The following is a 21,257-nucleotide window of genomic DNA, read 5'->3' as shown; positions in this document are numbered from 1 at the left end:
ATGGGAAATTAAGGCCTCAAATCCATGTGCATGGGAGGAAACCCAGGAGAACAACACGCCATCTCCACACATAAAGACACAGGAAACCAAACATACGTCTTTCACACTGGAATGCTTTGAGCGCTCCACTCACTGGGGAGGAAAAAGGACACGACCATACAGTATGTCCACATATTTCCACCCACACATTTTATTCCCAAAATATCACATTTTTCTTGTCGTTGTTAATAATATTTGCAGGCCAGGACAGTTGCAGTGTCTGTGTGCTGCATAATTCAAGATGAACACCTCCATTTTGTTATTATTCAAAATACGCATATGGAGGTAGAACTTGTGGTTGGGCAGATATCTATTGTTCAGTATGTGAGAGGTTTAAACAACAGTAGTTTCCCCAAAAATCATGTCATTAGTGCTGAAACAATCACTCGAATACAATTAGTCGTTTAAAAGGAAATTAAGTGGATGGTTAATTACTTGTTTGAAGTATTAATTAAGCAAAAAGCAAAAAGCAGTTCTCCAGTGGGCAGATTTGCTGTTTTAACGCTGTTTCATATCATTTAATATAATATTTTAGGATTTTGTACTGTTGTTTTCCACTAAATTCTTGCATTCTATCAATTAAATCCTTAATTAATCATTAACTATATTTAACATTGTTTTGTGACTGTGCACAGTTATTAATATGCGTACGCCTTTTTAAAAGCTGAATATTTTAATATTTATAAAGTGACCAGGAGATTTTAGATCTTTGGTGGCACCTTGTTTAAAACTGAAAAGTATCAAATATGTATTAAATGGTATACATATAATTCCCTATATATATAAATATATGAATACAGGGGTATTTCTCAGCTTAACACTAAGGTAAATGATATTATCCAGTAGCTCTTGAAGGAAAGGCTTTTCATCCAGCTCCAGCCTGCATGCACGGGGTGGGTGTACCCATTCCGTGTGACGTCACCACATCATTCCCTGTACCCCGGGCCCATTCATCCCTACCTCACCACAGTGCCGCGCGCCTCGCCTTCTCCACACCTCACCTTTAAACCGGGGCGGCTTTTTAAGTGAAGCAAAAAATAAATTAGGATCAATTTCTGTATTTGCGCGACCCAGCCTGGACTGTGACAGACGGAAATAACCGTCCACACTACAGGGAGCACTTTAGGAAATAGGTGAGAACTTAATTATTTGGATTGTTTCACGCGGATGTGACAGTTGTTGCCTCGCGCTGTTTTCTCACACGGAGCGAACGTAGAGCGAAACTCCATTAAAAAAAAGTCTAAACTGTAAAATTTCCTTGCTGTTAAAGAAAAACGCTCTTGCTTTCAGAGCTGGACGTAAATTATTTTGTAAGTCTGTAGTCAATCTTCAATTCGGCACAAATTGTATACACCGAGCAGCACCTTTATGTACATAAAATCCAACTTTGACAAGTTACTTCGCCTGTTGACTCACTCAGCCAGCACGCTGTGTGCGCCTGTGCACAACTGAAACCGGACTCTTTTAATAAAAAAGTACCTTAATTTTCTCACACGTCTAATTGTACGGTATTATCCGGCTTATATTGCACGTGACGCAAAATCTGCGTTTAGCTTCCACAGAACACATCCAGCCATTCACGGTCCCAACACCTGGACACATCTGTCAGAGCTCTCCTTTGGGTTCTGGGGCAGTCCACCTGCATTTCCACAATTTTTCTGCATCTGTTTTGACGGTTTCAGTGTCACTTGGAGGAGCAGGCATCACCAGAGATGACACGTTGTGCCCTGGACAAAGCAAGTAGGTGAGTCACTATCTGGTCGTCACACACCCAGTGAAGGCACACACACTCACAGATGTGGGCTGATATGTATGGTGATAATTTCTAGTCAGAGAACACTCAAATCACCCACGAGGGGCTCCACATTTTTCTGAGTAAGCCCACAGCTGCATAGATAGATGGATAGATAGTGTGAAACACCATGATCCTCGTGCAATATTTCTTAATGATTCAGCACATCTGGTAATGTGAACAGAAAGTTCCGTGTTAAAACTTGGACCGCAGCTATTGAACCTCCAGCCTGTCAGCTGATATCTGTTAGCTGGTGAGAAAGAAGAGGAACAACTTGGGGTTTCACAACTCCAAAAACTTATACTGGAGCAGGGTTCAAGCTGTGGATTTTTTTTATTATATGCAAAATGTTTCCTTTTATGAGAAGAGGAAGATGTTCACTCTTTTCTGTGTACATATGGGGTAAGCTCAGTTAGACAAAGATTTGCAAGCATTAAATTAGAGTGGTGTGTATAGTTGACATTGTTGACACTGAGTCAAAACAGAGTCTCAAAGGGAGACTGGAAAACATCCCTGACAAATGATGTTCTCCTTGGGACAATGAGTGGCTAGTAAACAAATGTTAGTGTTATTTTTAAAGTTAAGACTGTAACATTGCACTCATATGCAGCTTTCTCTGCAGTTCATTCACAATTAAATTTTTATGGCAGCCAAAATTGTGTGTTTGATGCACAGGCAGATTGGTTGTTGCCAAATTATTGGCTGTGACTGAAAGATTTTTGGTTAAATTTTGGTTAGCTTTGGACACAGGGAGGGTCAGGCAGAGGATCAGAGTCTAATAATTATGAGAAATGGATAAATATTTGTGGGCCTATGATATAAAACACAGTAAACAAATATTGAAGTTAACACAACTAACAGAATGGCATGTGATTAAGTTGCTATGACGAGCGCAAATAAACACACCGGAGCAGGAGGACACACCTGCTGTTCCTGGTGTGCCGGTCAGCTGCAACAGCACAGGTGAGAGAGTTATGTATAAGAACGGGAATGTGTGCTGCTGTTGCTCTGCAGTTGTAGGGTATGTGAATGGAAACACATCCAACATCACCCAGACATCTGGATGAGGAAAAAACAACTTGGAGGCCAGCTCCTTAACCCCTGCTACTTTCCAGCAGCCTCTGGACGCAAAATTAATAGATTATCAGAATAGTTGCAGATTCATCTTCTGACAATCAACTGATTGTTACAGCTCTAGATCTCTGAGTTTTTATGTCTTCCTTTCTGTCTAAACAGGTATGGCTGCAGACGACTTTATAAGGACACGTTTTTGACCTCTTTTTGAAGCAGAGACACATTTTCCAGTTAAAAACAGCCAGTTTTCAGCCACAATGACTTCAGACTACGACCCCTGCCACAGCAAGGAGTCCATCGACGGGACAAAAAGCCCACTGATCAGTGCCATCATGTTCGCAGCAGGCATCTTCGGCAACGTGGCTGCCCTGGTGATACTGGAAATCCGGCGACGTAGAGACACGAGGACCGGGAACACGTGGCAGCGTTCCTTGTTTCAGATCCTCATCACATCGCTAGTGGTCACGGACCTGGCGGGAACCTGCCTGATCAGTCCGCTGGTGCAGCTGTCGTATTCACGCAACACTACCTTGGTGGCGATGTCGCCTAAATCACACAGCGTGTGTTGGTACTTTGGTGTCAGCATGACCTTCTTCAGCCTGGCCACCATGTCACTTCTCTTCTCTATGGCACTAGAGAGGTGTTTTGCTATTGGGTACCCCTACCTGTACAACCGGCACGTCACCAAGAAATGTGCCTACATCACAATCCCGTTGGTGTTTCTATTATGTATGTTATTCTGTCTCCTCCCTTTTGCGGGATTTGGTAAATATGTACAATACTGCCCTGGAACGTGGTGCTTCATTGACATGAACCCTAAGGGGAAGGAGGACCGGGCCTACGCCACCCTGTATGCCACTCTTATGCTAGTGCTGGTGCTGGCTATAGTGGCGTGCAATGGGTTTGTGGTATACCAGCTGTTCAGGATGTACCAGCGTCGGAGGAGGAACGGCTCGGTGATGGCAGGCACCAGATCCAACAGCGAACGCAGGGCGACGTCTATGGCTGAGGAGGTGGAGCATCTTATCCTGCTCGTCTTCATGACCATCATCTTCATCATCTGCACACTGCCCCTGGTGGTAAGATGAAAGCCAATATCACACATGCATGCTTTACTGCCTTGCCGTTATTTAAAAATAAACACTTATGCACAGTTTTAAGTTGAGTAAAGGTGACTAGTGACTGCTGACCTTGCGTTAACTGACTTATTTGGGATTCATTAGCTCAATTGGTCAGCTGGTCGATACAGTCAGAGCATAAATTGATTTAAGTTCCATGATGCTGTGAGTGAACAGCTCCTGAGGGACTGACAGTGTTTTACCTAACATTGATGCACCGGGGTCACAACATATCTTCATCTACTGTTAGGCACCCCCCAACCCCACCGCCAGCAAAACAATCTGGAAGTATATGCATTTTCAGATTGAACAGTTTAAGGACTCCCTGAGAGGAACTGCCCACTCAGGGAGTCCTTAATCAAGAACGAAATATCTTCAAGGACTTTTTGTTCTGTTTGCTTTTGCAACAACAATAGGAACGCTGACATGATGTGCTATAAGCCGACCAGCAGTTGGTACGGCAATGTCACTTTTGCTTTGACTAGTTGTATTTCCACCATCACATATGCTCAGCAAAGCCTGGATGTTTTTGTTACGAGCTATAAGACGTGAAAACGTCTGTACCAGCTGTCATAGACTTAGTTCACTAATGGTTCCTCTTGTGCTTGGAGATTACCCACTTTGGAATAGGAGCTAAAAACAGCATTCTAAGAACTACGATTGCTCCTCGTTCTTGCGGTGCGGACACAACAAAAAAGGGTTCCTCTGGTTGGAAAACGCCTCACATTACAGTCATATATTGCTTGACTTTACAGGTTGATAGGGAGCTAAATAAATATGGTTGATTTAATACTGTCTTGTTCTAAATTGAACGTCTTGCACAAAAAAAGTCTGTGCATCAGGTGTCTTGAAATTGGGCTATTTTCTTCCACCCACTAGAGTGGGTTTATCATTTCCTTTTACAGCTTTGAACCATACGCCAGCTAACTACAAAAACAACAATATTATCTAAACATGTGAAAATGTTATGCACCCAGATATAGATCTGTGTTTAGCTGTGTCTCCGCACACTTGTGGCTTTTTGTGCACATGCAGCGGTTTATAAATAATACAACAGACTATGAGCTGTTTTGATGCCAGGTTGTAGACAGGAAGCTCTGTATCGGTGCCATTAATAGCAAGTTGGACTCAGCTGCTTCTTTTGATGCCAAGTTGTCAACTTGTTTCAGTTCATAGAGTTTAAAAGAAAATAAAAATCACAATATTATTATTACTACTGTCATAAATAGATAAGGTGCCCGTTTCAACAGGCTTTTCAGTCCATTGAAACTGTTAAAGTCAAAAGACAAACTAGAGAAACTATTTTTTTTAAAGAAAACAATATATGCTTTTTCAGGGGGAGAGTCTAATCACTGAAATCATTTTAGCGAGGAGAGTTTACGGAGCACTTTTAGCATCATTAGCAAGGAAGACGATACAAACAGCAGACTTTCCATACAGTAAACTGCATAATTGTACATGTCCTTTGAAGAATTCTGGATTTGATCACTTAATGTCATCAGGAAGCAATTTGGACAGAGGCCATTATGAGAAGATCTGTTTTCGAAACTGTAATTATAAATTTGGTCTAAAATGTAGCAACAACAAGAAGAAAAAACATCTGTGACTGATGACTAATTGGGGGATGGACCTAATAACCATTTACCATGCCTGTTACATGAGCTGCAATCACATTTTAATAAGATTGACCCCATGGCAGCAGAATAGCCACTGAAACCCTGTGTCCAGTACATTAAATGAATTACACACAACACATGTGAACAGCAGCCAGGAACCTGTTCAGATGTCCTGGTTGCAAACAGCCTTTAGCTTCTGCTTGACATCAAACCTGCTGTTGGGTACCATACACTGAAAAGGCCAGTGAAAACCAGTTTTGACAGATGGCCAGTTGATATTGGAGACAAATGCAATAGGAAAAATAAGGAAGTAAGGATGGATGGATGGATTCAACCCACAAATGACTCATCATCCAGCGATTCGCCATTTTGTTGTCTCAGTATGACTTCTGGGCATTCTGTTTGTAACCACCTCACTTCTGCGAGTGTCACATTGGATTCTCAACACTAAATCAATAATTTTCCCAGCAGTGTATGATGATGTGCACTTTATTAGAGACAGCACTAATGAAAGTGCTATCTCATGCGCTGCTGCGTCTCAGCTGTGGGCTCAAATGCAGAGTCATAACCTTCATCTCTGCAATGGCTGGCCTATTCTGCATCACATTTAATTTAATAGCATCATTAACAGTACAAACACAGAGCGCTGACCATTAAATGAGCTCTGTGTTGTCACAAAACAAGCTTTGAAGAGTCTGCCTCAACACAGTCAGTGGAGTCTCAGTTAGGCAGCAGTTTAATTTAAGTAAATTAAGTATATTTTGACACTTAAAAACATGTGTGCAAGTAATCCTTTAACCCTACTAAAGGCAGAGTTAAAGCTATTAAACTTTATACAAAGTGGGCACCGTCTGTATAATAGATCCCTCCATGTGATAGTGTTTGTAATGGATTATATGAGGATTAACTTGGATCCACAAATTAGCACCTACAGCCAGTAGCTGCCTTATGGTGCCACAAAGTGCTTGAAATCTAAGAGGCAGAATCAGATACTGTTTGTCAGTAAGCGAGGGTCAGTTGTACTTAATGATGTAATCAACTTTTATTTCCACCCCTCCCTGGCGAGGGAAATCAATTTGCCAGACCACTGCTGCCTAAACGGAGAAGTTGAAAACATTCAGCATATCCACAGGGCGTTTCCAGAAAACTGTCAGTGATGCGTACAGTGCATAGTAAACATGCCTCCAGATGATCTGCTGAAAACATCATATTACTTAGTTCGTTGGTCGAGTTGGGTGCTTGGGTGCTGTGCATTCACTCAGCCCCTCCTTGCCCCGCCCTCTCTCTGTCTATCTCTGCTCATCTGACAACAAATGAGACAAGAATTAGGAGGTTAGCCACCCCACAGTCCCTCCGCCTCAGTCCCTGCTGCTGTGGACTGCCTTCCTGGGAGGAAAGCAGGCAGCAGCTCAGAGACAGCCTGAATTTGGCAAACACAAATACCCCAGCACCAGGTGTCACAGTGGGTTGGTGGCTAGTGGCAGCACCGGGTCTATCCTGTGTAACAAAAGCAGCATATCTGGCGGGGAGTCGGGGCAATCCAGTCGCCTGGAGCTGGGGTTTGCGCTAGCTGGATTCGGGTTGCTCTAGCTGCTGACTGGGGGTCCTTCTTCGAAACTGCTGGCCACTCTTCTATTGGCGAGGTGATCTGTAGCAACAGGAAGTGAAGCAGAAGACACACTGTCATTCGTGGCTCTAGAATGTTAGCTCCATAAACATGAACATGAAGCCACAGACGTCGGCCTGCAGCTCCAGTTAGCACGGGGCTAAAGTATTAGCAACATCTCTGAAACACTTTGCCGATATATTTTCTTGGGTTTATTGTCAGACTCTATTTTGAAACGTCCATCCTCCTTTTTTGGGTTGCCCTGCAGTGTTGGCAGTTGTTGCCAACGCTGGAATAGCAGCTTTCTCTGCAGGACCATCAAATCAGGCTTTCACTGAAGGGACATGCATGCACATCTGCATTTGTAGAACAGCCAATAGGAATGTCCTCTGGCCGAGATGACCTATGATATCTAAAATCTCCCGTCACGGACTAAATCTTTTAAAGACTGAAAATAGAGCCAAAAGGGGTGAAGAGGTCTAGTTTTCTCTCAGACCACTTGGATGACTATATGTTATGGATGTAAGTCTATTTTAAGATTTTTGCCCAGTGACACCCAAATAAAACCGCCTACCCTAGCTTTAAAAGAGATGGTTTATTAAATTGTCCTCCACTGTACATTGTGTACCAGATGTAGACTACTGAAGGCAGGTAAAGGACACTGGTATCAGCTTACTACATTGGCTTTCTTAACTACCTCATCAGGAAGCTGAGTAAAATAGATGACTCGGGTACAGGGACATTAAATAAGGACAGACAGTAAGAAAGGAACAGAACAGAAGATAAGATTGAAAGAGAGAATCAGATTAGGCTACAGCAGATACTCTCTTGTGGTATCAGCAGATCGTTCTTTAGTGTTTGCTTTGACACGTGTTATTATTTGGTCTAAATTGTAATTGACAGCAACCCTAAATTAGTGTTATTTAGGGGACATAAATCTTAGACTCAGGCTGATAATGCTTGATGCAATATCTCTGTGGACAGCCACTATAATATTTAATATCATTTAAATTCCAACAGCCACACAGGCAGTTAACCAGTTGTTAACCAGTATCTACGTTACTCTGGCTAACGAGTTTCCACTTCCCGATGGAAGCTAGTTAGCCTTGCTTGTTAGCATCCACTTTTGGAGTTAAATACAACTTGATGATGGGTTCTCCTAAATATCGAGTGGTGTAAACGGACAGATACATATGCGGACTTGATGAAAAGGGGGGGAAACTCCTTATCATTTAGCTGTGCACTGATTACAAGTCGGTACATTAGCCCTTTTATCCATTAGGTTGTATATGTACATCTTGATGTCTGCTGTGTCCAGCTATTAGCCTGTCTTACCTCTATATCAGATATCCAGTGATGGTAACCAGGACTTTCACCACTGCAGGCAGAAGTCATCACAACATTAATGTCAGCCATAAATGATTAATTTATCTTATAATGGGACTCCTGTGTCATTCTTACTGGTGAATCACTTGTGGCTGTCGCATTTGTCTCTCCTCTCGTTCCATCTGTAGTTTCCTCTCATCCTCTGTCTCTCCTCTCTTATCTTTCCTTTCCTCCTCTGGGGCGGCAATAGCTCAGTCCATAGGGATCTGGGTTGGGAACAGGAGGGTCGCCGACTCAAGTCCCCATCCAGACCAAATATGAAGCGTGGACTGGTAGCTGGAGAGACACCAGTTTGCCGCCAGGTCACTGCCGAGGTGCCCTTGAGTAAGGCACTGAACTCCCAACTGCCCAGGGCGCCTGTCCATTGGCAACCCCTCACTCTGACATCTCTCAATTTAATGCATCTATGGCTCCTGTTTGTGCATGTGTGTGTATTTTGGGCCTGTGTACTTATGACATCAGATTGAAAAAATTAAATTACCCTCCAGGGATTAATAAAGTAAATCTTCTTCTTCTGTAGCTCCTCTCCTCTCCTCTCCTCTCCTCATATTTCTCCAGAATGGCCACATTAACTTAGTGGCAGACATTTCCATTCATTGCCCTGCAGGAAGACCTAGAAAACCTTTTAACCATATTTCATTGGAACTGCGCAGTAAGTGATGATGCAGAGGGGGATGTGGTCTCTTATTTTCAAGGAGCATCTACGCTCACGTAGAATTACCTTTCCTGTTTTCTTCTTTATAATGTAGATAAAAGTAAAAACATCTCTGCTGATAGCAGCTGTTCAGTGTTCAGGTGATGCTCTATCCTTAATGTGTTGTAGTGCCTGAGCAGGGCATTATCTACGACCTCAGTGGCCTCTTCAAAGATTCTTTTACAGAAGTGATGTCTGTGAATGTGTTGGTGGGGACAAACTTGTCACTAAACACCTCTGAAATGTGTTCTCGCTACTTGCTGCAGTTTGGATTTAGATTACCACAGATAATCACAGAATTCATCAGCTGATAAAATCTGCCAATGAAGGAAACAGGACACATGTAGCGGCAGAATGGAAAGCTCGACAGACGTAACAACAGTGAGTAGGAAAATACTCTGTGATAAAATTTCAGAGGTGTTTTATATTTGCTGTGTGGTCACACGTTTGCCAAAGCTACACATTACAGTGAGGCTGCAACAACTAATCGATTAAATTGATTTAAACTTTCGGGTCTCTATCGTATGATGCATGGAAAACGCTGTGGCAACATCTCCTAAGGTCATGTGGTGACTTAAAGGAAATGAAGCCATCTGGTTTGTCTCCAAAGTAAGCTTTTTCAGTTGTAAAGGAATCAAAAACTTACTTTGAACTGTCTCTGACTAATGGCTGGAAATATTTCCACAACTCCATAACGTTATGTTATACTCTAGTATACTGACCTGACCTGATTTCAGCTGATTAGCATTAGCTACATCTCCTGTCTCAAGCAGATTCATGTCTGTTTTGACCAACAATTGGATCAATGTAGCCGCTGAGCCCCTGATATTAATCCATCACAAAACCGAGAGAAAACAGATGGAAGGTATTTCTATTTGCTGCATTTGTTTTGAAACTGTAATCATATATTTTTTTCACCAAAACAGACACACAGCTAACACTAATTTGCCGAAATTAGATCAGAAAGACACTGGAGTATAATGTGACGTATTTCATGCTATTAGTAAGACGCTTGCTAAAGTGAATCCAATTTAAATATATATTACATCTCTAAATAAAATACTGGAAATAACAATATTTAGCTTTTTTTTTTTTTTAGCTGATTAATAATCAAAGTATAAATCGATTATCAAAGTAGCTGTAAGTTGCAGCCTCACATTCAAGCATACTAAACAATACTACAAATGCATTATTTATTAAAAGCCTTATATAAACACTCAGGGGTGTCCATGCAGCAATATGATACCACAGTCTGAGGTCAGGATAACAGACACACACACACACACACACATATACGTGCACACACAGCAAGATCATATTGCATTTCTCTGCTGTGCCCTCTGTTCAGTTGAAACTTGGGGCTGATAATGTGTTTGTGTCTGTGTGATGTGCCTCTGGTTATCTGTGATTGTATTAAAGACTGAAAAGGCCAGACAAAAGCCTTCTGGCACAGAGAGACATTGATGGAGAGATAGACACAGTGTAGAGAACACTGACATCACATTTGAATACAGTGACGGAGTTTAAATGGTGCAGCTGCAGGTTCCAAACGCATTGATTATGGAGCCATGTTTGCCTTCTCATGACAACTGAGGTCTTTAGGCCTGATTTGAAACCATGAAACTACAATCACATGTGATGTATTTTTGGCAGTAGAGTGAACAGGACGCTTCATTCAGTTAACTCTCAATAAATTGTTCAAATTAAATCTCCTAACTCCATACACCACCTTTTAGGGACGGCTTAATATCACTGTCTCATGTTCAATACTGATAGCAATAACGCAACCTTGAGTATCTGCTGATAACGATACAAATCTGATACCATCTTTTTCCCTCTCTGAAACAATTATGCTGTTAATAATACATATACATGGATGCAATTGCTTGTCCTAGCCATTTAAAAAGCATTAAGCTCAAACTGTGAAACAAATTCTACTCGCCTAAAGGAAAAAATACATAGCCTATAAAGGTAGACAGCGCAAGCTCTACAGTAACTCTACTGTTTAATGACACATGCTCCTAATCTATGTCTATCATTGTGTGACGGCTCTTTACAGCATGGTTTGTCATTTGTCATCATGTTTCTTTTCCTGAACCTAACCTAAATAACTTTACTTGCCAAAGCCTAACCTACATAACTTCAAGTTAAGTATGTAACGTCAGTTGTGGGGCACTATTTCGTTAGATGTGGTTTCATGAGGATGTGTTGGGGTGCAGACAAGCATGCGCCTTTGAAATTGGATATTTGAACATTCTCTTGCGTTAAACCTAATGAAAAACAGCCAGAAGCGGAGATTAAGAGAGATTGTCTCTTACTTGCATAGTTGCTCAGCGCTTGTTTTAAATTTTGACCTTGAAAATGAAACTCAAAGTGAAGACAGTGTTTTTTTTTTCTTCTGAGCATCAACCCCTCACAGACACTTCACATAAACACTTTTGTTACGCTTCCTGTTGATGCTGAGAAAGCAGAAGAAAATGGGCTCACAGTGTGAGTTGGATTTAACGGCTGAGCCCGGCTAAACAAAAAAATCTGTCTCCGCACGTACATATGATCTTTCGCCTACTTTGTTTTGGTCCCACACACATGGCAAGGCCTGGCACTAATCACAGTAATGATCTCATGTGGTTTTGTTTAAAATGACATTGGGGTAGCGTGGAGTTTTTCAACACTGAGAGAAAAAACAGCACACCTCAATTGTTTTATGTATGAACTGTATACAGGTTTTGTTGTTGCAGTGAGATAACTTTCCCTGAATTAGTCGTTTAACATTTCCCTGCTGCAATTGAGAAAATCTGCAGAAGTGAGTTTTTAAGTGCTAACAGCTGCTAATGTGCCCTTAAGCACGACTCTTAAGTGGCTTCTACAGCTGTGTAGTTAGCTGGGAAGGCAGCTGTTGTCTTCATAGCAACAATTTAGTCACTAGGTTGTTGGACGAAGCAACAGGAAGCTGCCCTAATGAGATTGGCGTGACAATGTTGGTCCAACCACTGCCATCTTAGGAAATTGGCTGCTTTTATAGGAGTCAAATCTGATTCAGTACAAAAAACAGATGAGAAATTGGAGAGAAAAGAGTGGGTGTGAGGCAGAGCTGAAGACATAAAGTGGATTGAATGGAAAATGTCACAGGGAGGAATAAGAGAAGCAGCGCTGTGTTGGTGAATAGACTGACTTCATAACCTCGAAGGTCGACTTTCCTTTCACATTTGACTGGATATTGTTCCTCTCAGACCTCCAGAGAGATCAGCAGCAGGAATTTCTGAACCTGTGAACTAGTCATAGCTTCCATGGATTGTAATAATGTGCTGGCTCTCAACCTTGTGGCCATCATCCCATTGAGTTTACTGCTTTTCACTTTGGCCAGTCACTGCAGAAGCTGATTTCACGGCCATATTTAAACCATAGACAGGAAATAATGAATGCAATCAGCTGCTCATTCTTGGCTGTGATGGTGCTACTAAAAACAGCTGTATTCAAATGCTGTTTTTATTTGAAAAGGTCAAAGACTGTAATACAGCTACTAATGATCAGCTGCCCAAGAACACAAATCACAACAATGTGTGTGTGTGTGTGTGTGTGTGTGTGTGTGTGTGTAATATAGTGTTGATTTTAATCTTCCTTTAAAAGGCTAATGGCTGCACATATTCATCATTTCACAAAACAGGCAATCCTTATCATTCTGCTCTACAAAGGCAAAACCCAGTGACCATATTTGGTCAAAATAAAAATAATAAATAACAGTAAAATAAGTCAGTCAGTTTCATTTGTTAGTGATGGAGTTCGGTGCTCTGCTGTGCTAACGAAAGTCTGGAGATGATGAAGTATCCACAAAAACTTTCACCTTTGCCTTCCTGTTCTTCAGTTAACATTCCTTCTGAAACATAATGGGGCTGTGGTTAAAGCTGGGGTAGGCAGTTTGATATTGGCGTCACTGGGCAAAAATCCCATAATAACCTTTCAGGGTATTTTAATTCAAGAGGACTAAGAGAAAACTCGATCTTGGCACTTCCTGTTGGCTCTGTTTTCAGGCTTTGGAAAAACTAGCCCATGACAGGAGACTTCCGCCAATCACAAGTCATTTCATAAAGAGGGCAAAAACAATTTGTCAAAAAATACTGGGTGAACAAATTATGGCTGAATCTATTTATAGTACTGTCCCTGGTGATGACAGTGGTGTTCGAGGTAATGACAGTACAAAGACAGTGATAATGAAAACAATCCGTCTTTCACAACCAAGACTCTTTGATTATCTGTGTATCTTAGTGTGTAAACTAACACAGCTACGTATCAGCCTGGGAAATTTTATTTGGTTTGGTCTCAGCATTGAACATCTGCCACTCAGCCTCTCCTAAAACCACAAAATACACGTGTTCATCTTCAATAAGTTATGAGCTCCTGTGTTTGCCTCGGCAGTCCTTCAGAAAAGCAAACAAAATGATGCTGGCGAGAGTAATTCAAATATCCTCCCTGAACGAGAGCACCGCTCCGTTCTCTGCAAACATCCTGTGTATTCTGGGATTAATGATAGTGCTTTCTGCATGTACGAGGATGAAATTAGAGAGCGTGCTTTTTGCTAACTGTGTGTTTTACAACATTTATATGAAAGTTAGTTTGAGCAAACACATTGAGACTAAAACCCGAAGGACACACTCACTTAAGTGATCTCTGTGAGGAGTCTTTGTGGTTGTGAGATTCTGGTATCTGACATGTATGCGTTCCCTGAGTAGGGCTGCATGATTATGGCCATTATTCACTGATTTTAGGGACAAGATATTTTTCATTGCGCTTTCACGTTTAAATAAACAGAGCCCTGCTTCTGCTTCCATGTTGTGCTGCATTCCTGGTAATCTACAAATATTTACATTAAAATAAGACTGGTCCTCATTCACAGTGCATCTCCTGGAAGGACAGTATAAATAAAACTTTACATGCAAAATTAAATCAACGAGCGCTGCTTTCACTTTCACGTTGTACTACATTCCTGCTCATTAAATCTTTGCATCAGATTAAGACTTTAAACGAGGTTCTTCTTCAGCTCAACTCAGTGCATCTCCAAAAAGCAAAATATAAATACAAGTGTTTGTTGGACACGTGTCTTTTGCCTAATGGGATGCGACTGCATTGGCTATTTCAGTCTGTTTTTGGAAACTGGATGAGTACGGTGATACTATATTGCTGTTATGGATGTCTGAGGTTACGCTGGGTAAGGACGGGTATTCAGTGAGGTGAAAGTTGCGGCGTTCCTCCTCTTGCCTTTCATGCTTTATGATACTGCAGTTTGTGGTGCTATTTTCAGATGGTTTAACAAGTTAAATGTGTTGCTCTGCAGCGCAGGCACAAGTCTCATGCACCAAAATAGAGGAACTAGTTTCTCACCTTCTGATCTAGTCATTTGATTTCTGTTTCGCCTGTCTTCTCTCTGTTGTATATCATTTGAACCGTGACACCACCTGTGTCAGGAGCTGTAATAGTTAAAATAGGAGCGTGTTTGTGATGTCAGACTCGCTTGCGATGGATGACTGAAAAAACAGCTGTAATGCCTCCGAGGCTGACAAGCTGTTAGACTCATTTTTAATTCATTATGTAACCGCAATGAAGTACAGACCAAATAAAGGTATGTTTTCTGTTAAGTTTCTTTTTTTTTCTCATCCACTCTCACACGTGCATTCTTTCTTTCTGTAATGTTTTAATATCAGGGCTTCTTTTTTAATGTTTGGAGGATAGATAGAGAGAGATCATGACCAGGAGGCATGTGAAAATGAAAGCAGGTGACTGGTTGATGCTTTGTCTATTTTCATCTTCCAATGTGCATACTTATCTCGAGTTGAGAGCAGTTTACAGTTTTACTGAGAGGAACAAAAACAAAGAAAAGGTCATTGGTTTCTGAGATGTTCCACTTTACCCTTCATGCATTTGGTCAACAGCACATCCACATCAATGGGATTAGATATGTTGTCATAAAAAACATCAGTTGCATCAAAAGCAAATGACATTTAAGACTCTAAACATGCATGATGAATATCAGCTTGGCATTTTAACTGATAGGTGGTTTCAATTTCTATGTCAGGTTGTCCTACTGCCCCCATAAACTGGTCCCAGGCTTCATGTGTTACAGCTGCTATAGATGGTTTAGTATAGGATTTAAAGTAGAATGTTATCTAGGATGTGTCTGTCTGTGTGTTTGTCATGGATGGTGTTAGTCGTGGGATTATACCGTGGCAGCCAATTTAACACAGTCTCTTTTCCCTCTCCCCACCTCTTCCTTCCTCTCTATCCATCTCTCAGATCCGGGTTTACATCAACTCTATAATGCAAGTGGACGCTCACCGCCTGGACCTGATCGCCCTGCGCTTCATCTCTGTTAACTCCATCATTGACCCCTGGGTCTTTATCCTCCTCTCCCCCAGCGTGCTGCACTTTTGCTGGGCCTTGGTGTGCCGTGGCCCCCTGGAACACACCAGGGGTTCCTTTTTTAAATCATCGATAGCCAAAGAGAATTCTCCGGCCAACCTGGAGCTGTCTCGTCCCACGTTGGAGTACACTGAGAATTTTCACACTGTGGAGGATCTATGACCATAACAGTACTTTCTTATTTCATATTCATATTTATTGGACACTGGACTGGACAGTATGCTCTTCGTTGGCCACAACATCCCTCCCACGTGGCTGGTGTGTCTTATCTATTTTATGAATGTGTTTCCGTTAGATAATGGCCCCGTCTGCCTAACTGACACACACTTTAACCAGTTCTATCAGCTGGTGGCTGCCTCTTGCCATTTACTGGGTGTTTCCATCAACTCCTTGCATTTCAGCTAAGTGTATGCATGTTGAATGCATTCTGACTTCTCCACAGCTTTACGTTAAGTGTAAAAGCTCAACACTTCGTCTCCTTTGCTGCTTGTATTTTCAGTTATTCAAAGAAAAGGCTGCTGATGGGAGCTGGAGAAAGAAAGAGACTTCATTCAGGTTTTGTGATGATCTCGAAAAGACAAACTGCACTTGTGCTTTTGTCTACACTGTATTAAAACAGAGCTGGAAGAAGATGTTCATGAAAGGAGATGTGACAGAATGCAACATACTGAAGATATTCATCTATCAAAGAAGGAGGTAACTAGTGACTTGAAGCCTTCTCTGATTCAAATGCTGCTTTCCAAACAGTTATTACTGGGCCTGGGAATGGTGAGCCCAGTGAGATGTCACATACAGGCATGAACCACAAACATTAGAGGAATACTTTACCAGCAAAATGACTATTTGTAGCCTATATCGATTTCTCATTGTGTATTTGAATTTGTGAAGAAGTGCTCCTCGATTGTGCCTAAGAACACACATGCGTACGAGTATAAGGTAACATGATGACTAATTGACATACAAATGGTATTTTGCAGGTGAAGCATTCCTTAAACATGTAGTTGTATAGAGCACAGTCAAGGAAAGTCCTACAGAGTCTGTAAAAGGTTAAGTAAACCAGAATAAACTTAATGGCATGCCTACAAAAAATAAGCACAATCAAATCAGTTGATGCTCCTGAAAGAAGAAAGGGCCTCATTCACCAATATATTCTTGAATTTGTTCTTAAGAAAGGTCCCAAGAAAAGTCTACATTCGATTCATGACGTATCCTTAAACCCTACTGTTCGCACCGGTGTTCTTGCAATGATGAATCCCACTGAATCAGAAGAATCATGTGCCAGTCAATCATAATTAGCATAGGTAAACGCCATGAGACTGCAGGGCTGTGTGCACAGAGAAACTGCAGAAGGACAGGAAAAGTTTAGAGAAGTAAGTCAGGAGTGCCAAACCCAAAGTCTGAAGATGCGTGGGATGCTTAAAATACATGTTAAATCAACCACCTGATCCGCGAACCTCAAACTTTATGCATTGTAAAAGCACAACTGTCAGGAGTTAGGACGGACATTAGTGCCACAGTGCTTTCCAAGCTGTGTATGTGTGTGTTTTTGAGTTAGAGAGAGGGGGAGAAGATGACAGGTGGTCCATTTCACGCAATGTTTGTGTTACTCAAGAGTGCTGCTTTTTCACTTTTGGTCCTGCCTGCCCAAACCAACTGATATTTTCAAGCATGATCATTAATCATTTATTTCTAGGAGGCATGATTCCCATTAACTGAGATGAAAAGTGTTAGTGAAGCCGAATGCTTATTTTAAAAGACCATAATGCTTTGTAAAAAATAATTTAAAAACATTATAAATTGTAAAAATATCACTGTAAATTAAATGCTATATTATTATACAACTGTAGAATGAAAGAAAATGCAATCATTTCACAAACATGTCAGCGCAAAATGTGAGTAAGAGTGCTCTTGAGTGTAAGTAAGTAAATCCCAAATACAGAAACATTGGTGAAAACTGCATAAGTGGGTTTTAGTGAATGAGGCCCACAGTTTGTGAAGTATGTAAAATTTAATGTCACAGATTGTTAGAAGGGCCTTTTGTTGCAACAGTAAAACAAAGCAGTGCCTTTTAACGCCACGTGTACCTGTCTGACGCAAACCTAGATATAATCTAGACATGAGGCACGTTCACACAAGTGCAAACGAGAACTCAGATATTTGATATGAAATATGCGGGGCATGACTTTCTCTGTCGAACACTTCATCTTGAGAACATTATCTCATCCCCTCTGAGCTTCTTCACTGATGACTTTAACCCCTGCTCTGCTTTGGTAACCTTCCCCCTCAAACACCTACTAGATTCCTGCTGGAAAGGTTAAAGGCCAACAAGCCTGAGGACACTCACACTCAAAACTTCACTCAGGGAGTGGGTGGGAGAGTGATAAACACAAAAGAGGTCATGCTGATTATATATACTCATTTATACAGACATGTACATTATGTAGCATATAACATAATATTATATCACAACGGTATTTTATAAAATGTTCTTCGTTTGAGACTGCAGTTACCTTTTGACTTGAAAACTTCTGCTTCTTATATAACCAAGTAGCAGCAGAGAGTAAATATTCTGGCATAATCCGGCTATAATTGTGATGCTTATGTATGACAAATGAATGATAGCACACAGTTGTAGCAAATGATGGTACTTTTTAAAGAGCAAACTACCTCCTTTAATGACAAACAATTCTCAGAACACTTTTACAGATCAGGTTCTCTCTTTGTTAATTATTATTAACTGGAGGTTATTCTTTCTTCGAAATGAAAGGTGTTAGCTTAGCCTGAATCCATGGGCAGTGACATGAGTATTGAGCCTCTACGTTGTTGATATAAATTGTCTGTTACCCTTTAAAAAGTACCATGTTTTGTTTTCAATTCGTGTCATATATCAGTTCTCAGTTGGTAGACGAACTCGCTTGATTTTCTCTTGGCAGGTACTTTGTTCTGTCACGTCGCCTTAAAGTTATTTGGAAACTATGAAAAGAGCTCCCTTTATTTTTATCCATCAACTTTCCGACTGAAGTGCCATCTGAACTGCGTAAGTTTTATGAGGGAACATATTGAAATGTTATTTTTGGTGGATGTGTGTCTCTCAAGAAGACCACCATTGTTATGGGACTGAGGACATCCACTTAAAACGCCACTAATAGCCCAGATGGAAAATGTCCTGATTTCAGTCTCTGATTACAGCCTCGCGCTGATTGTTCAAACACACTCAACTACCGACTGAAGCGGAACCAGAAAATGTCGTTTTGCCTTCACACCCACCGATGTAACACTTCATTACTTTATAATGATGTCAGCTCTGTCTGACTTGTTGAAATTAGTTGACCATTGAGTTTCCTGTTTCCATTTTTTTTATGTTGTCAGACTGGTTAAAGTAACACATGATGGATTCATACTGGGTAAAGTTACACAACACCATTACAGCATCTCTTCCTTTGAAATGAATCAAATTCAAACAAGGCTCAAGTGTCTGACAAAAAAAAATAAGCTACTACGGATTTTTATGTGATCTCTGGTCATAAATCTCTTGAAATAGAAAAACATTCAGACTCGAGTGACTGGGGTTATGCAACAGCAGGGGTCCAGTTCAAACTGGGAGTCCTCCAAGTGTGTAAAATGTGAGAAAACAACAAGTTCTCAATCGAGGATGCCAGAGTATTTGTGAGCATCAGGTAAACATTGGGGCTGTAAGCCTTTATTTGAGTGTGTGTGTGTGTGTGTGTGTGTGTGTGAGCAGTGATGATCTTGTTTGGTTCGTGTGTTGTGAGAACAGCAGTTTATTGCCTCCGTAGGTCTGCTGTTGGTTCTGAGCTCAGCATCAAAATGTTCAGTGTTTACCACAGAGTGTTACTACTTCCTGTGGGCTCGATGTGTGAGTTAAGCCTCTGTGTGCATGCCCTTGCTTTTTCCTGTTGTTTTTATGTATGTTTTTTTTATGTCCATGTGCCGAAGATAGGTAAAAGATTGTGTATATGTGCATGGCAATGTGTGTGTGTGTGTGTGTGTGTGTGTGTGTGTGTGTGACAGACAGCACTGAAATGTAAAGATGTCAGAATGCTAACTACCTGGATGTCTTGTCCTCTGTAATTATAAAGTACTGTAGATAAAACTGAATGCACTGAGTGTGTATGTGTGTGTTTTATGGCTTGTTTAAATAAACATCTCATCCACCACAAATTCTGTCCGACCTGCTTTGTAACCTTGCTCCTCTACACACACACTGATTGTGGATGGGTTCCAGATGTGAGGAATGCAGCGACTCTTTCTCTTAGACGTGTGTTTCAGTTTCTGTGTGTCTGTTTTAATGAACTTTCCCTCCACGTCACTTTAAGACTTCTGTTTACGGTGTGTTTTCCATCATTTGAGCACAATGTATTTCTGTGGTTTAAGCAAAGTAGGCCAATGTGTAGAAGGTGAGCAATGACCGCAACAGCCTATGTGGTCTTTGACGACAAATCATAGACAATATGTGCAAACAGGAAGTCAAGAACGGTCTTGTGATTGAGCTGAGTTGCTTTGCTTCCAGCCACAGTTTTATGATCTTAAGTGTGTTCATTGTTCTGGTGTCTTTTCTTCATAAGTCAGTTACAGGTCAGTGATATAAGCTGCTTTCTTAAAAGTCTTCAGTCTGCGTTACAAAAATGCATCTTGGCCAAGCAGTTAGTCTCACCACTAAAACTGAGTCAAACCACCAAACACTTGACATGTCTTAAATTAAGCTTATTCAACCGTAACACTGGAAACAATTCTTACTCAGGACGCATACACTGACTCACCTGACCTTAAAAACACTCACAACAGGAAGCATTACATAGTTGATCAACTTCTATCCAGTTCAATTACTTCATACAAAATTCTTCAGATTTCATCTACACATTCTTGTCCATAGTTTGACATGAACATTACATGTCTTGTTTGCTAGTTTTGATGTCACAGAATCATGCCCCTGTGTTTCATGTGTTACTGTAAACTGATTTACTGAGAACACAAAGAAACTTTCCACCTTCAGCAGATGGATGTGAAAGCAGTCTTCAAGTCTCACATACATCCTTCTGCACAGTGAAGCTCAAACATCCAAGTAATCAAAAATTTGCAAATGAGTAATTACTGTAAAAGACTTAGTGTAAGAATTGTCTGGTTACTGGATTATCCAAAAGCAGACACTCATGTAGTCAGTTTAAGGGTTTCTTATTTAATATCCAGAGTAACTTCTATATCACAAAATCATTATTACAACAAAGATTTACTGAACTGAACTATATTTCAATATGGTTACTGTAGAAATGCACGAAATTTGCCATCATTCTGCCAAAAATGTGCTTTAACAGCATTTGTAAAATGTGCTGCAACTATGTGTCATTTTGCAGGTGGTGGAATATGAATGAGAAGAAGGTTAATGCATTTGGGAAAATGTGGTCACTGAATGCATTTTGTGTAAAAGCAATATACAATAAAACATGGTTCATAGTTTGGTTCATGCAGACTTCATTATCGCTGACTATCTGATGATGGAATA

General features: G+C 40.9%; 1 protein-coding gene and 1 long non-coding RNA gene across 6 annotated transcripts; one reads left to right on the top strand and one right to left on the bottom strand.

Moving 5' to 3' along the window:
• The first annotated feature begins 995 nt into the window (after window positions 1-995).
• ptger2a (prostaglandin E receptor 2a (subtype EP2)) lies at window positions 996-19,918 on the top strand. Of its 5 annotated transcripts, none has more exons than XM_078165613.1 (4): window positions 996-1,172; window positions 1,722-1,779; window positions 3,068-3,984; window positions 15,611-19,918. In XM_078165613.1, exons 3-4 carry the CDS (start codon window positions 3,163-3,165, stop codon window positions 15,896-15,898), a joined length of 1,110 nt encoding a protein of 369 aa, XP_078021739.1. In that variant the 5' UTR covers window positions 996-1,172; window positions 1,722-1,779; window positions 3,068-3,162; the 3' UTR covers window positions 15,899-19,918. The 5 variants fall into 5 exon arrangements, with proteins under 5 accessions (XP_078021739.1, XP_033472207.1, XP_078021738.1 ...); XM_033616316.2 differs by having other exon boundaries at window positions 1,722-1,783; XM_078165612.1 differs by having other exon boundaries at window positions 1,593-1,779.
• LOC144461874 (uncharacterized) lies at window positions 5,649-11,027 on the bottom strand. Its single transcript, XR_013490461.1, has 3 exons — window positions 8,707-11,027; window positions 8,581-8,623; window positions 5,649-7,287 (listed from the first exon to the last, which is right to left on the bottom strand). It is a non-coding gene; the product is annotated as an uncharacterized LOC144461874 (long non-coding RNA).
• Window positions 19,919-21,257: the final 1,339 nt, after the last annotated feature.

This window comes from Epinephelus lanceolatus, chromosome 24, assembly GCF_041903045.1.
Source record: "Epinephelus lanceolatus isolate andai-2023 chromosome 24, ASM4190304v1, whole genome shotgun sequence".
Lineage (NCBI taxonomy): Eukaryota > Metazoa > Chordata > Actinopteri > Perciformes > Serranidae > Epinephelus > Epinephelus lanceolatus.
This window is presented reverse-complemented; position numbering and strand designations above follow the sequence as displayed.